This window comes from Gigantopelta aegis, chromosome 7 (genome assembly GCF_016097555.1).
Source record: "Gigantopelta aegis isolate Gae_Host chromosome 7, Gae_host_genome, whole genome shotgun sequence".
Classification (NCBI taxonomy): domain Eukaryota; kingdom Metazoa; phylum Mollusca; class Gastropoda; order Neomphalida; family Peltospiridae; genus Gigantopelta; species Gigantopelta aegis.
Genome location: NC_054705.1, coordinates 27,261,903 through 27,277,493, shown reverse-complemented (window position 1 = coordinate 27,277,493; position 15,591 = coordinate 27,261,903). Strand labels below are relative to the sequence as shown.

At 34.6% G+C, this 15,591-nt stretch overlaps 1 protein-coding gene across 2 annotated transcripts in view; it reads left to right on the top strand.

The window, feature by feature from the left end:
• Window positions 1-8,186: 8,186 nt before the first annotated feature.
• Window positions 8,187-15,591, top strand: part of LOC121378133 (serine/threonine-protein kinase 3-like) — a 39,619-nt gene continuing 32,214 nt past the window's right edge. Inside the window, exon 1 of one of the 2 annotated variants that reach the window (XM_041506234.1) lies at window positions 8,187-8,286. In XM_041506234.1, coding sequence (XP_041362168.1) covers window positions 8,273-8,286 — 14 coding nt within the window. In that variant the 5' untranslated portion in view covers window positions 8,187-8,272. The remainder of the gene's footprint in view (window positions 8,287-15,591) is intronic. The other variant, XM_041506235.1, reaches the window with a different exon arrangement.

Genomic DNA, 15,591 nt, shown 5'->3' with positions numbered 1-15,591 from the left:
CTTATTCAGTGTTACACATTAAATATGTTTAAAAAGATATAAAGGCTATTTCTTTTTAAAATGGGTGGGGGTAAGCCTGAAGATTTTTCTAAACGTGGGGAGAGATGTTTTTGTACAGATTCTGCTATGTTCACCATTATTAAAAAATACTGAAAATGTGTAGGTAGGGGGTCCAGGCCATACCCCTATGCCTTTTAAAAGGAATAGCCCTAATAAAATAATAAACTGGAAATAGAGAAATATGATGACAAAAACTCACTCCTTTTCTTATGCGTCCTTTTGCGCCCCCCCCCCCCCCCCACACACTTCGATCCGATTCATATCTTAACCAATTTCTAAGATGCAGTTCCGCTTCTGCCTCTTTTATTTTGCTGTTTTTGGCAGCATCTTCAGAAAATAAGAAATGGCAAATATTAATTACATATTTTCAACTTTTTAGATGTAGAATTATGTCACAAGTTAATCCAATTATAGCTTGAAAAAAGTTAGAAGTTGAACATTATTGAATTGACGGCTTTTAACCTAAATTATTAGCAAAATTAATCATTGCAAACTTAATATATACTAACAAATTTCTAATAAACAATAGATATTTCATGTCTGTGTAGGCCTACAATTTATTATAGGATATTAATGTAGCCTATGTTGTACCCTCTCTGTTGGATGGTGCACACTGAACCGTCGGGCCACTGAACCTTCGGACTATAGAGATGTAACCTGGCGTAGCCACGATTTCATATCGGGGATGCACCCATATTGGGGAGGGGCCAACATTGTCTAAGAGTCGTTTTATGGGGCGACAGGCAAATGTAAAAGGGGAAAATAATACGTGATTCGATAGGGGTGGGGTGAGGGTAGGGTGGTTGGGGTGACATGGCCATTGCTGGTTCGTAACCAGCATGCTGTCAAGTGGGAAGGATCGAGTTTGAATTAGACGGAACTCGTGTAGAGGGAGGAAGGAGCACAACGAGGCTAGCGCCGTGAGCGCGAAGCCTGTGTCAGGGGGTATGGGTTCCTCCTCTAGAACATTTTGAAATATTCATCCCTCTTTAGCGCTATCCTGGCGTGTTTTTTGCTGCTTTCAAATGGTTTTTAAATCACATTTTTGGTTTCGTTAATAACAGTTATTTGATTCATCACGTGAAATAAACTGCAGATATCGTAATAACTTAGGGTCAAATTCATTTCAAATCAACAAATGCTCAACGCTCTTCGGTTTCAGATTCACTTGCAATTTGTATCAGATATGCCTCAGTCGTCCACATGAATAAATCTGAATTATAGTCTCTGTATTCCAAGTACTTTTTGTATATGAATTAAATATAAAGGTTATAAAGATAGGTCTGATATATAGCAGACTAGCAGTTTTCATTAGTCATACTGAATGCCTAGAGACAACTGAAAAATCTTTAAAATTCCATTTTATTTTACAAAACTGTGACATATATGGGTCATTATCAGATAAAGTCTTATTTTGATGTCGCCAGCCTTTCAGAGCTAATTTTTACAATACTACTCACAAGATTCTCATGATTTGTAACTAAATAAGGGCCTAGTGACTTACAATATTAAGTCATTATTCTACACAATATATTGTTTCTCAAGTTCGCTGGTTATGAACTGTTTGTATGTTAGGGGCGGGGCGTAGCCCATTGGTAAAGCGCCCGCTCGATGCGCGGTCGGTCTGGGATCGATCCCCGTTGGTGGGCCCATTGGGCTAATTTTCGTTCCAGCCAGTGCACCACGACTGGTATATAAAAAGCCGTGGTATGTGCTGTTCTGTCTGTGGGATGGTGCATATAAAAGATCCCTTGCTGGTAATCGAAAATGAGTAGCTCATAAAGTGGCGACAGCAGGTTTCATCTCTCAATATCTGTGTGGTCCTTAATCATGTCTGACGCCATATAACTGTAAATAAAATGTGTTGAGTGCGTCGTTAAATAAAAACATTTTCTTCCTAGTTTTTATGCTAATATTGCTATCACGTGTCAGCAAAATCAACAAAAACAAGAAGGATACTATAGGTCTAACAATTAATGGAAAAATAACTATAATTAAATCTCAAATTCTTCCTCTCTGTACACACTTATTCGTCGCTCTTCCCGATCCAGATAAAACGTTTTTCAAGAAATTAAATACACTACTTTATATAAATTTATTTGGAACGGTAAGAGGGACAGAATTAAGCGGACAATGTTAATGAATGATTATACAAATGGCGGGCTCAAAATGATAGACCCGTTATCTTTTTGTAAATATATGAAAGTAACGTGGATACAATGACTATTAATTTCAGATGGATTGTGGCAAAAACTAACAGAAACGTTGTTGTTAGAATTTGGGGGTAAAAATATATTTACTTTCCAAAAAGATCAATTAGTTAAAATTTCAAAATGCATTCCAAATTTATTTTGGAAAGACGTCTTATCTGATTTCGCAATGGCAAAAACAACTGGTTTTCAGAGCGAACATCACTGCTAAACTTTATCCCTCCCAAATCAATCAAACTATTTCTTAATTGGTACAACAAAGGCCTAAAATATATAAAGATATTCTTTCCCCAAATGGGGATATTCAAAATTTTATATCGCTACAAATTTTTTAAAATTTAAATGGTAAATATTTGCTTTATTTCAGATTAATTAACTACATTCCGAAACACCTGTTACATAGAATAAGAGGACTGAAAATAAATTTTGATACCCTAGATGATGATTCTTTAGTAACAAGATTGCAAAAAAATAAAAATGGTAAAGTCATATATAATTTATATGTGAATAAAATTCAGTCATCCATGTCTAACATGAGCTGCAAATGGTAACAAAAACTTAATAATGACATTACTGAAACATTTCTGTCTCAATGTTTTGAAATGACACGAAAAACCACAATAGATATTAAAACTCGGAATTTCCAGTTCAAACTTCTGCATCGCATTCTGACAACAAATACTTACCTACAGAAATGTGGTATACAAAGTGACAAATTGTGTACTGTTTGCAGTGAAGAAGCTGAGTCATTAGAACATTTATTTTTTCATTGCTCTCTTTATCAAACGTTTTGGCAACAATTCAAAACGTGGCTTAAAAATAAAACAGGTTTGATTGTAAATCTTAATATAATCAATATATTACTTGGGAATCCTTTACAGAGTATTTTATTAAACCACATCATTGTCTTATGTAAAAAAATACATATATATTTGTCAATATGCCAATCGAAATCCTAAATTTTCTGAAGCTACAAGTATAATAAAACATATAATAGAAATATTGAAAAGTATATTTATGCAAATAATGACCATTTCACAAACAAGTGGGATATATTAGCCATATAGATAGTTAGTACTTATGATCTTTCAAAAATACGGTGCTATATTATGACAAAACCAACCAAATATATAGGTGAATGTAAAGTACACTGTTGAGCAACCTATCAGCCGGCAACAACGCTAGGGATTGTTTATTTATTTATTTTCATTATCATATTTTATTTTTTTTCATTTATTCGGGGTTTTTTTCATTATTATTAATTTTAAAAAAAATATATATTATTAATGTTATTTTTCTTTTTCTATTTTTTTTTTACTTCCATCTGTCACTTCTTCTCTCCTTTTTTGTGGTAACGTTTATTAATATCATAACATATTATCTGTATTATTATATAATGTGTATCCTATAACATTAATGTAAGGTGGTGATACCAGGGCCCCCAACCCTGACATTACCGTATTTCTTTTCTGGGGACAATAAACTTTTCAAAAACAAAAAGTATTTCCATCATTTTACTCACAATATTAGTTATAATCCATGTAACGTGTAACGAACCCTACATAGCTGTTGGTAATAACGCAAATATGAATAAACGTTATTACCCAGTATCGGGCATTTCCCTTTAACTCGGGTAAAAAACAACCTGCCACCCTTCAAAACAAAATACTACTAAAAATATATATATATATATATAATTTCTCAGTGAAAAATATTTTGCATTGGTGTAATGTACAATATTATTGGACGATTTGACACTTCATCGGTACTAAATATGTCCTCACAATTTGACAAACACACAAAATGAGGTCAAATACATGTAGTTTAAAGAGTTTGCGTTCATGACTATGTTTTTAGTGTTAAATTTATAACAAAATGTCATTTTAATGCAATTCATTATAAAGAGAACTTTTGTTTTTAAAAATTATCTATGAATGTGATTGAAATAAAAAAGATATAGTAAAAAAAACAAAAACAAAAAAACATGTCGCCAGTATAGGAGGAAGCGATATATTGTCAGGGCTATCATCGATATGGGTGAATAATTAACAAATAAATAAGTTTTTAAATATTATTAAAAGTTTTTTTCACATTACAGCATGCAAATATCAATTTCATTTACTAAAAATATTTTTGTGACAAATGTTACTTTGTCAGTACCGTACCGCGACGTTAACAGAAGCAACATTAATACAACCTATGTTGATTTAAATCAAGTTATTGTCTGATCATTTGAAAATTGTCATAACCACTATTTTACGAGAACCGCAGACAAAATCGTTTGTGTGATTACAAAGTTTTGGTCAATTTGCTACTAAATGTGGAATTGGCATGTTTATTCATTGTAAGTACCGTAACGCAGATTCGCAATGGATTCTGTGAGTCTGTCAGTTAAATGACCATATAACTATGTAAAAAGGAATGGCGTGTTGGCTATGGCACCATGAAACATTGTATACAGCCATGCATTTTAAGTAAATAGTGTCCTTTCTGTAAAATGTAGTCAGTACAGTAACGTCAATAACCGTAACATATTGCTTTGTTACGGTACTGACATAATGTTACGGGCCTGAAACATTATTATATAATGACTGACATAATGGGTACCATAAAGTGCAAAATAGATATTAATATTTGTAATTTTATATAATAGTATACTATATTAGACCGAAATAACTCAAAACTACCAAATAAAGTATTCGTACCATTTCACATATTAAATCGAACTTCTCAAAATCTTAAATGCAGTATGTTTTTGAAATGGCAGGAAACTTTGTATAAGAAGTTTATAGCTGCTTAACTATACCAGATTTTCTGGGACGGACCCTGTCCTAGAGGAGGATGTTGGAAATCGTATCCTCCTCCCACCCCCATCGACCTTCACAATGACTTTAAAATTCAGTGCTTAACGAATAAATATGATGGAGGTAGTTCGCTTTTGTAGTTAAAAATGTAATATCTTCGTCGACTGTTGTGTTTCTTATTGTTTGTTTGTTTATTTGTTTTTTGCGTATGTGTGTATTTTTTGTGTTTTTGTGTTTTGTTTTTGTTTTTGTTCCTTTATTTATTTATTTATTTATTTTTGTTACGGAAGATTGCTTTCGTCAAAATATAATGTATGTTTGTTTAATTTACAGTACCTACGACAAAAGGTATGTTTGATTTTATAACCTCTCATTATAAAACTGCAACCGTCACTGAATTATTAAGATTATTTATGCTTTGCTGTAAGTGTTTTATAATACTTAATGCAATAAACTTTATATAGAATAATTGCCATTCTTTTAATACAGGACTGTCAAATGAAGATGATTTTTTCCTTTACAAAAAAAGAAAGAAAGAAAAAGGCATTGCATGTTGTTTCTGTAAGTAGCTTCATACCCAAATACAATTTATCGAAAACAAGATCGGGCACTCTAGGACACACCAATGTTGAGTTGTTCTGGGTCTTTGATTAGTCCAAAAGTTTGACGTGTACTGTACGTGTGTCCTGCTATTACATCGTTTCTGTTCAGGTTACCGATATCAAGTAGCCTACTAGTGTATCAACTGATTGTGCCAGCGTTTAAATTCATTGTTTTGAAATTAATTTGCCTGCGAGGGCCGATAAAATCTTAGGTAATGTTAGTCAGCAGGCTACTGACACAAGACACCATGTACAGAATACGTTCACAAAAATTCATAACTTTAATTAGCATACACCCTCACGCTCGATCCCACTGTACCAAAATCTTTGATATTGTGTAATATTCCTTCCATCCTCGCCCAACTCCTCATATATAATATTAATATGAAGATTTTTTTCTACATGTCGCACTGACATTGTTTAACCAAGATGGCCAAGCAACTTTATATTCACGTGAACTCTCAGATAAAATAGTTAACATCTCGATCAACAGAATAGCAAATACTCAAGCTTAACTGTTTTGTTTCTTTGAATACTATGTAGCATTAAGTACAACTAGATCAACTTTTTAGTGACAACCAAGCTATGCTTACGCATTCGAGATAAAGAGAAAGTGAAGCGGCGAAATACAGCAGTTTTACAAAAGTACATGGGCTTCGTTACGTGTGACATAATGTAATAAATATAGAGATGGTGAAAACCAATAGTGAAGTATGTGGACCTCTGAATATCTACCGAAGTGTACTTTTGATTGCCTTCACTTCTGGCACCTTGTACGACGAATTCTGCTAATTCGCCAAACTGATGGCACTCTGCTGACACAGAGGCCTACGTACTTTATATCTGGTCCTCAATTGTGCCTACATTGCATACCACTTGAAACCAGAACACGCATTTGAGGTTGTGCTTGTCGGTCAGCATTTTGAAGCGGTGTTCCCATCATGATCAGCGTCTTAAAACGTTTAAGAACCGTTTTGGAAATGTTTTAACGACAAATTGTTTTTGATCGTTCCTATACAGTGCTGTTATAACGTTGTGAAAACGTTTCAACCAAAAAGCGTCTGGACAATTTTCACACCGTTTCAGCTAAAACGGATAGGCTGGAACAGTTTAGGTATTAAATGTGAACGCTTTGTTGTGTTTTGCATCTTGGAATCAAATATGACGTAATACTATGAAGGTATTGAGTGTTAACGTTAAAACGCTTTCAAAACGATATTAAAAGGCTTGTTGGGACAGCTAGTGGATATTGATTAAAACATTTTTCATTAAACAGTGTCAGTTCTGGATAGTGGAATGTATTAAATTGGTCATAATCGATTTCCTTTTTCTTTTTTGTTTCTTTTTTCTTTTTTGTTTTCTTCTTCTTTTATTGCGGCCAACACGCAATATTTAACTCCATTAATTTAAGTGTATCACCTCTTTAGCATCGACTAGGTGGTCAAATAGGGTAGGATATTCAAACTGACTTTTACATTGTGAAGTTAGACCTATGCACTCTCCTTTTATTTGGTATATATGAATCATAAAAGTAAACTACAAGTAAATCTACATTAACTTAGTTAACTTTGAAGGAGGGATGGAATGTTTTATTTAACGACCCACTTAACACAATTTAAATACGGTTATATGGCGTCGGACATATGGTTAAGGGCCACACAGATAATGAAAGGAAACCCGCTGTCGCCATAAAAAGGGTTACCTTTTTTGATTAGCAGCAATGGATCTTTTATGTATGAATGAATGAATGGATGTTTAACGACACCCCAACACACACACAAAATACAGATTAGCTAGGGATCTTTTATAAGCATGACCCCAAAGACATGATAGTACATACTACGGCCTTTGTTACACCAGTTGTGGAGCACACCGACGGGAATCGATACTAGGCCGACCGCACATGAGGTGAGCGCTTTACCACTGGGCTACGACCCACCCCTAGTTAACTTTGAATACAGACGCATATGTGAGGTAAATATTTTCGCGGATCACCCTATATGGGACATGCATTGTACAGGCAGGCATGTTGACAGCGGATGGGGGATGGGGGAATAGTGTTAAAGATGCATTTTAAACGAATGGAACTGCCTAATAATGTTTTGTTTACTTATTTTGCTGTTGTTTGGTTCAGGAATGAATTTGCATAGTATTGCTATTTCAATGTCCAATTTTCTTCTTGTTTCCTTTAAGAAAGACAACATTTCAGATGTGATGTTTGTCAGTACCATAACGGAGGTCAGTACCGTAACGTGTAAGTCAGTGCCGTAACAGGGAATAAAATCATTCATGTGTGCTCCAAATTTTATTTTATTTCATAAAGTATTGATGCAATATCTCATTTCAAACGAAATACTTTAATCGACGGTGAAAATTATCTACTGCATCGAATACTACCAATCGAACAAACAAACATGGAAAACAAAACATTACTTGAATTACGCGTGTAGTGCGCCCAAATCTGACCTTATCATCACGTTTCGGTTATTCGAGAGGTCGAAACTGTTTCCGGTAAATAGACGGAAGTCATCTTACTTTGTTCAAGATGTTGGTTGTTTGATGAATTAAGAATAATTTAAGTGACCAAGTTACGAAGATGTCCAACCAAAGGTATTCCAGTCGCTTCACGTATTAGTTTGAAGATTAGAGTTCGTTTATATGGCATACTGTTTGTGTTTAGCCGACGCACAAACTGACAAAGATGGTCACGGTGTTTTTTTGACAGTAGACCATGTTGACATTCATGACAGACCAATGTGAAGTTGGCACTTTAAATTTTAAAGTTAAACGTCATTTGAACCTGAATTTCAAAATTCTACGGTTTGCTTTCTATAATAGCTTTCCTTACTAGTAGTCATACTAGGTTAATCATTGTTGCCTGACAGTAATAAGGCACTAAAGTAATACTAAAAGTTAAATTCCCAAACTTTCAAGTGTCATAGGCATGATAGGGTAAACCGTCCTAATTTCGGACACATACTTGTTGAAAATACTGTGACGTCACGTCAACACCTTAGTCTCGATTGCCATACTGCGCTATCTATAGACTGGCTTCATCGGCTTTCTTAAATGCCTCACACGACTATAAATCGAGAACGAGGCTACTTGGGAATTCCCTTTTACTAACGCATACTTACCTGGCCTAACATTGGACAGGACGTCTTAATTATGGACAGTATGTTAGAAATGCAATTTATTTCCATTTGGCAAGTACCTACCACTTGTATTAGGCGTTTTACACATGGCAAATAATTTATGTAGCATTTAGACTTACACCGATTTGAACGCAGAAAGGAACGTTGTAAAACCAGATCAAAGATAACATCTGTGTCGGTCATCATGGAAGCGTGATTGAGCCAAATTTCCAAGATCTTGTATCCTACACATGTAGATGTTTGAACATACTGGTCATAGTGCGTGTGAAATGCAATGTTTATATTCTGTATTACACACACACACACACGCAGAGGAGATGGCCTTAATGGGCTTCGTTTTTTTCCGTGCGATCATGGCTGCCAAATGATACGGCCAAACATCGGACACTTTTTTTCAGGGGAGATTTCAGGTAAAGTAAGCTAATAGCAAATAAATCAAATTATGTAAATTGTTAGTTATTTCGTACTTTGCATCATTTGATTGTGTATACGTACCTGAAATATTGGAGGTGTCGACTTTTCTTTCGCGAGCTGTCAAAGTTGTGTTGACCAAAAGCTCAGTTTAAAATCCCCGGGGGCTTGCAAGATAGCAACTAGGTAATAATTTTTTTGCAGAAAAAAATGCACAAAGACAATTGGTCATTTTAAAAATAATTTTTATTCATGAATATTACATAACTTGTGCGCAACGAGCATTTATTTGGAACGTCCGAAGTTAGGACTACGTCCAAAATTAGGACAGTTTACCCTAATTAACTGTAGTGCAGAGCACACATTAAGTCATTACTTTTTCTTAATTTAGTGAATATGGTATGTTATACCTTTTTGGTTTGTGTGTCTATTTGTTGCACTATGAACGGATGAAACATGGTGCCATAAGTTTTGAATACCAGCCGTATAATGATATATATAGGGTATGTTACTATGTAACAATATTCGGACATAGTCTAAAGAACCACACTTTCTATGTCCCTTCGGCCTAAATTAACTGTTGCTCGAGTCAATTTTAAGCCTCCCCTTATTGTAGAGCTGGGTGATATTGAAATTTCAGGATCAGTATCAGTATTTTTTGTGTAATTTACCTCTATTGTAAGGTATTCGATATTGATACGATACCGATATTGAGCAGTATTTTTGGTATACTCGGCTTTAAATGAATGCCCGAGTTAATTCTCACCTGCTATTTCATCTAAATAAACTTAAATTGCATACACAAGGCCCTCATCTCTCTCTTCTTGTCAACTATTTTGTGTGCGTCAGATATATTATTAGTGCTTTACTAAATGGCGGATAATGTTTTTCAATATAAAAAAATTGGTATTTTGATGGTATGGTAAATCGGTATACGCGCAGTTCTACCTTTATTTTCTTTATATTGCATTATTTGTTTTTACTTCAGAGACGGTGCAAGTCAGGCTGTATACCTCGGCTGTTCTAGCATTTTTTCACCCGTATTAAAAATAAGATTTAATTATCATAATTTAATGGTAATTTGTAAAGAATTCTTTTTATTTATACTGGATTTCTTTCTTTTTTTCAATTTTTTTTATTTTAGTTGGTATGGGTTTAAAACTTAAAGGAAACATGTCACGTAAACCATATTTGGCACCAACCATGTACAATTAATTATAAATTGAATCACCTAAAAAAAAAAATTATAAAAAATTAATTACTTAAAATATCTCCATAAAAGAACCCCAGATACGAGCTCTTAGCGGAAATTGCCGATCTTTAATGAGCAGGGCAATCACGAGGTCCGTGACGTCAGAGACGCGTCGCTTGATCTGACACCTTACACTTAAAAGCATTAGTCCGTACCACGCATAAAGAATCTAAGACTTGCACAGCTTACCAAAACAATGAGTGTTCGTTCGCAAAACGTTTTGCTGTATCAATATGAGCTGTTAGTAAATGAAGAAAGACACACATTTACTTACAACAGTGATACTGAAGAAAAAACTGATAGCGAGTCGGAGGGTGGAGAAACTGATGGTGCCAGACTAGACCGGTCGACCAATTTACAGCCCGGAGCCCGAAAGTAACCCGGAGACAAAACCAAAACTCGGATGCTAATGCCGAGGTGTATACTGTTCATATTTAGCATAAAGATACACCTCGATATGATGTATTTAAATATGTAAAAAAATATAAATGTAGGACAAACATTTTTGGGTGGGTTTTTTTAGAAAATATCGCATTTTTTATGTTCGGGCTGTACATAATGAAATCTGTATGCACAGTGTAAACAAACGCTCTAATTTACGACAAGGCGCTTCACTTTAATTAACCTGGCTTGTAAAACAACATAAATGACTTGAGAGTATAATCAACTTTTAAACTAAATATATTTCTATTTGCATCAATAGAACGAAATGGGGTTATAGTATTTTTCTCTCATAAAAAAAAAGTAGCATATTATTAGGCCTATTGGTTGGGTGCGTTAGAGTAAAAACGACCACTCACGATACCCAAGTGATAATTTTCTTTTCTTTGGTACTACGTAATTGGTCAGTTTTGTAATTTTAGATGGGAAAGTCTACTTAATCAAGGGTTTTACAGCATTATTTACAGTAATGAAGCAGGGCGGCTGATAATGTCCATTAACATTGTACTATAGTCGCGACAGGTTACGCCACAATACCGTGTGATCTTAAAAAAACTGGCACGTATTTTGTACGTATGTCTAGACCGTGGTAATCACTTACCTGGTTCATACCCATCAATATACACCTGCCAATCAGGAATCACATGTGCAGGCCACGGAAAGAAAGGACCAATTAACTAAAACAACACTCCGATTCTCAAGTCAGCCCGTGGATGAAACATAATAGTTATTTCGACACCGACAGTAGTGGTTTATTTTGTATTGAACTTCGTGTTGCTTTGGGGCTTCGGGCGATGAGGAACGTTTTTGTGACGTATTCCGCCCGAAGATTAAAAACATTATTTAAAATTATTATTGTTTACTACACGTTTTTTAAAAACATATTTAAATACATCGTACTGAGATGTATCCTCATGCCAAATCCCATGTTTGTATATGCCATATTTAATTACTTATTGACGTTTCCTTCTTCGGACGGTGAATACAGATTTTGTTATGTAGGCCTACAGCCCTAACATGAAAAATCATTTTTTTTTTTTTCAAAAAAAAATAAATAAATAAAAAATTCTACATTTTTGTTTTAACATATATAAATACATCATGCTGAGGTGTATCTTTGTGCCAAATATGTACAATGTACACCTCGGCATTCGCAACCGAGTACTGTATTTGTCTCCGGGTAACGTTCGGGCTCCGGGCTGTAAATAGGCTGACACCAAAGTACTATGTGGTGTTGGTGTCCAATCTTTTCTTTTGCGATAAAATACACGCGTCTTTCTTCAGATACAATCCTTTGGAAAACCATAAAAAGACAATCCCGATCGTTTAAAGTGTTTATTTTTACACCCAAAGGCCGCGCAGTACGGCACTGTTGGACTGAAAAGATCGTAAGCCCCTTACTCCATATATAAACAGTTAACAACAATGGAAGAGTACAGCGGCTCTGACGTCACTTCCCTTTTTTTCCGAACGCTCACGAAGAAATATGCATAAATCGTACTTTGATACTGATTAGCGTAATTTCTTCATTTTAAGTTAACTACACGTATTTTATTGTTATAAAGTTATTTGTATATTATTTTTATATCATTTTTCTTTTAAAATGAGCTATAATATGGTCTCGTGTCATGTTTCCTTTAATAACATGTTTTAATTATATGAATTTTAACTGTATTCATTATGAAGTTACATGCCAATTCATCGGTCAGAGCTCGCACAAAAAATGGCTAATAAAATTTGTAAGTGGCTAAAATTTTGGCTACGCCATTTTCTGTCTTCTGATGTAAACAAATGGTTACATAATCTATTCGACACCTCAAACATAATAATAATACTAAATATAATAGCGATCTCGCGACCGGTAACAAGAAACGGTGTCATCAAAGAATACAGCGTAGGCCTTATGATGTTTGCTTATTTTAATAATCACGGTTATTAATTTTAACGGCATGCATTGAACATGTATGACAGCAATGTCTGGAAGATCTGTAACTTATTATTTTAACTTTGTAAAGTCTTTGAACCAAAGTAATAAAAACAGACCGACAATGCGTGTCAATTTGAATATACATGCCAGTTCAGCCAAACTGAGCAAAAACAAAACGTTCACTAGACTGGTTTGTGTGCTTCACGTTAAACCAAAATGGACACGACGAACACCAATCAAATAGTTCATGAACGTCAAGAAGAATGTACGTTGGCTGAACTAAGGACAGCTCTCGGTGCGAATATACGTCACGCTTCAGAGTCGGCTGATACCCAAATGTCAAGAAACATCGTTGTGGACATTAAAGGGACATTCCTGAGTTTGCTATAATTTTTAAGATGTTATCGACTAATAAAATGTTTCTGTGATTAAACTTACATATTAAACATATTTTCTTGTTTAGAATATTAGTAGCTGTATATTAAACTAGTTTCTGATCGTTCTAATATTTGTACTAGGTTAATTTTAATTTTATTTCCGAAAAGATATTTTTTCATATGTACAAAATTATTTGAAGACAAAATCCAGTTTGGGCTTCTTACAAATATCAAGACGACCAGAAACGCATTGAATATACAGACACTGATATTCTAAACAAGAAAATATATTTAATATGTAAGTTTAAATTTAGAAATGTTTTATTAGTCGGAAGAATCTTACAATGCGATTTAAACAATACGATTATACAGAAGTAAATCTTGATGTAAATTTGTAGAAAAACAATAGTTGTTCGCATCAATGAATACCTACCGATAACTGCAGTTTTTGTTTATTTCCTTTGTCTTTGTTAATTTCGTATCCATGGTTGAGAGCATGCATTCAGATCGCAATCGCGGGAAATGAACATGCAGTATTTATACAAATTGCAGTTAAATGTACACTGAATAAAATTAGTTTACAATAACCATACTTGTTAGATAATTTTAGATATAAATTTGTAAGACTGTGAGGTGACATTTAATAAGTTAGCTGGATTTTAAAAAGACCATAAATTTTATTTATTATTATTATTTTTTTAATAAATGGAAAGAAAGAAAGAAGTGTTTTATTTAACGACGCACTCAACACATTTTATTTACGGTTATATGGTGTCAGACATATGGTTAAGGACCACACAGATTTTGAGAGGAAACCCGCTGTCGCCACTACATGGGCTACTCTTCCGATTAGCAGCAAGGGATCTTTTATTTGCGCTTCCCACAGGCAGGATAGCACAAACCATGGCCTTTGTTGAACCCGTTATGGATCACTGGTCGATGCAAGTGGTTTACACCTACCCATTGAGCCTTGCGGAGCACTCACTCAGGGTTTGGAGTTGGTATCTGGATTAAAAATCCCATGCCTCGACTGGGATCCGAACCTAGTACCTACCAGCCTGTAGACCGATGGCCTACCATGACGCCACCGAGGCCGGTACTTAATAAATGGAGTATACTGTGAAGTCGGCATTCTTAGCCTAGGTATTTTGCAAGCAGAAATTACAACAAGTATTGTGCACGATGCTGAAATCAACAACAACAACAACATGGCACAAATTATGAAATTGTTTGGGGTGGGGAATTGATGGGTTAATTAAAAAAAGCAATTCAAACTAACAAAGATTGCTATTTAAAGAAATAATGAGCTCTATATTTAAAAAAAAACAAAATTCTTAAATTTTTATTTGGGAAAAAAAGGAAGAAAGAGAAAACAACACCCATGCCAATATTTCTGTATGTTTGTTAATGTCATAGGCCTTAGAAGTGTGTGTGTACGGGGTACTGGCTTCCAACTCTGAAGATAATGCATCACCCCACCCACACCCACACTGAAAAATTGAAGTAATATATTAACTGCCCCTACCCCCATTGAGGTTTTGTTATTCAGATTTATTCCAGTTTGTATACAATTAGCTGAAAAAGATGCATTTTCATATTCATATATAAATACTCTATACAGTACTGCATAAAACAATTTTAGCTAAAACATTTTCAATATGGCTAATAAAAATTCCATTTGGCTAATATTTTGGCTACAGGTATTTTTGATCCAGGGTGAGCCCTGATCGGTTTCCTTTTCAAGGCCTTAACCATATGTCTGATGCCATATAACCGTCAATAAAATGTGTGCGTCGTTAAATAAACATTTTCTTCTTCTTCTTCCTTTTCAAGGAAACAGACTATATACGGTGAGCGTATGATTATTATTCAACAAAGAATATTAAGATTTTTATTTTGGCTGTGCATTTAAATTACAATGTGATAATTGGAGGGCTACTTGAATTTGAGAAGGGCCAGTAAGATTTGTCTTCAACTGGCCCTGCTAGTGACCATGGTTTTCATGTTAATTTTCAACCGTGGTGCTGTTTATTTACATCCAAAATTTAATGCTGAGAAGACTTAAAACAGCAATTAACAACAGACACATTAGTATATACATGTTTATGACATAGACCGCCAACTTACTCTCTTTAGCTAGCTATACATGTACATGTAGTTATCAGTCTAGGTCATTGCAATTGTTCATAGCCAATCAGAATAAGGTATTTGCCTAATTAGCATTAACAGTAGACACAGGGGATCGATCCCAAATCAACCGCACATCAAGTGAGCACTTTACCACTGGGCTACGTCCTGCCCCTAATTTCTGTTGTATTCCAAACTTGTTTTCCGATGGTGCCTAGCTTGTCA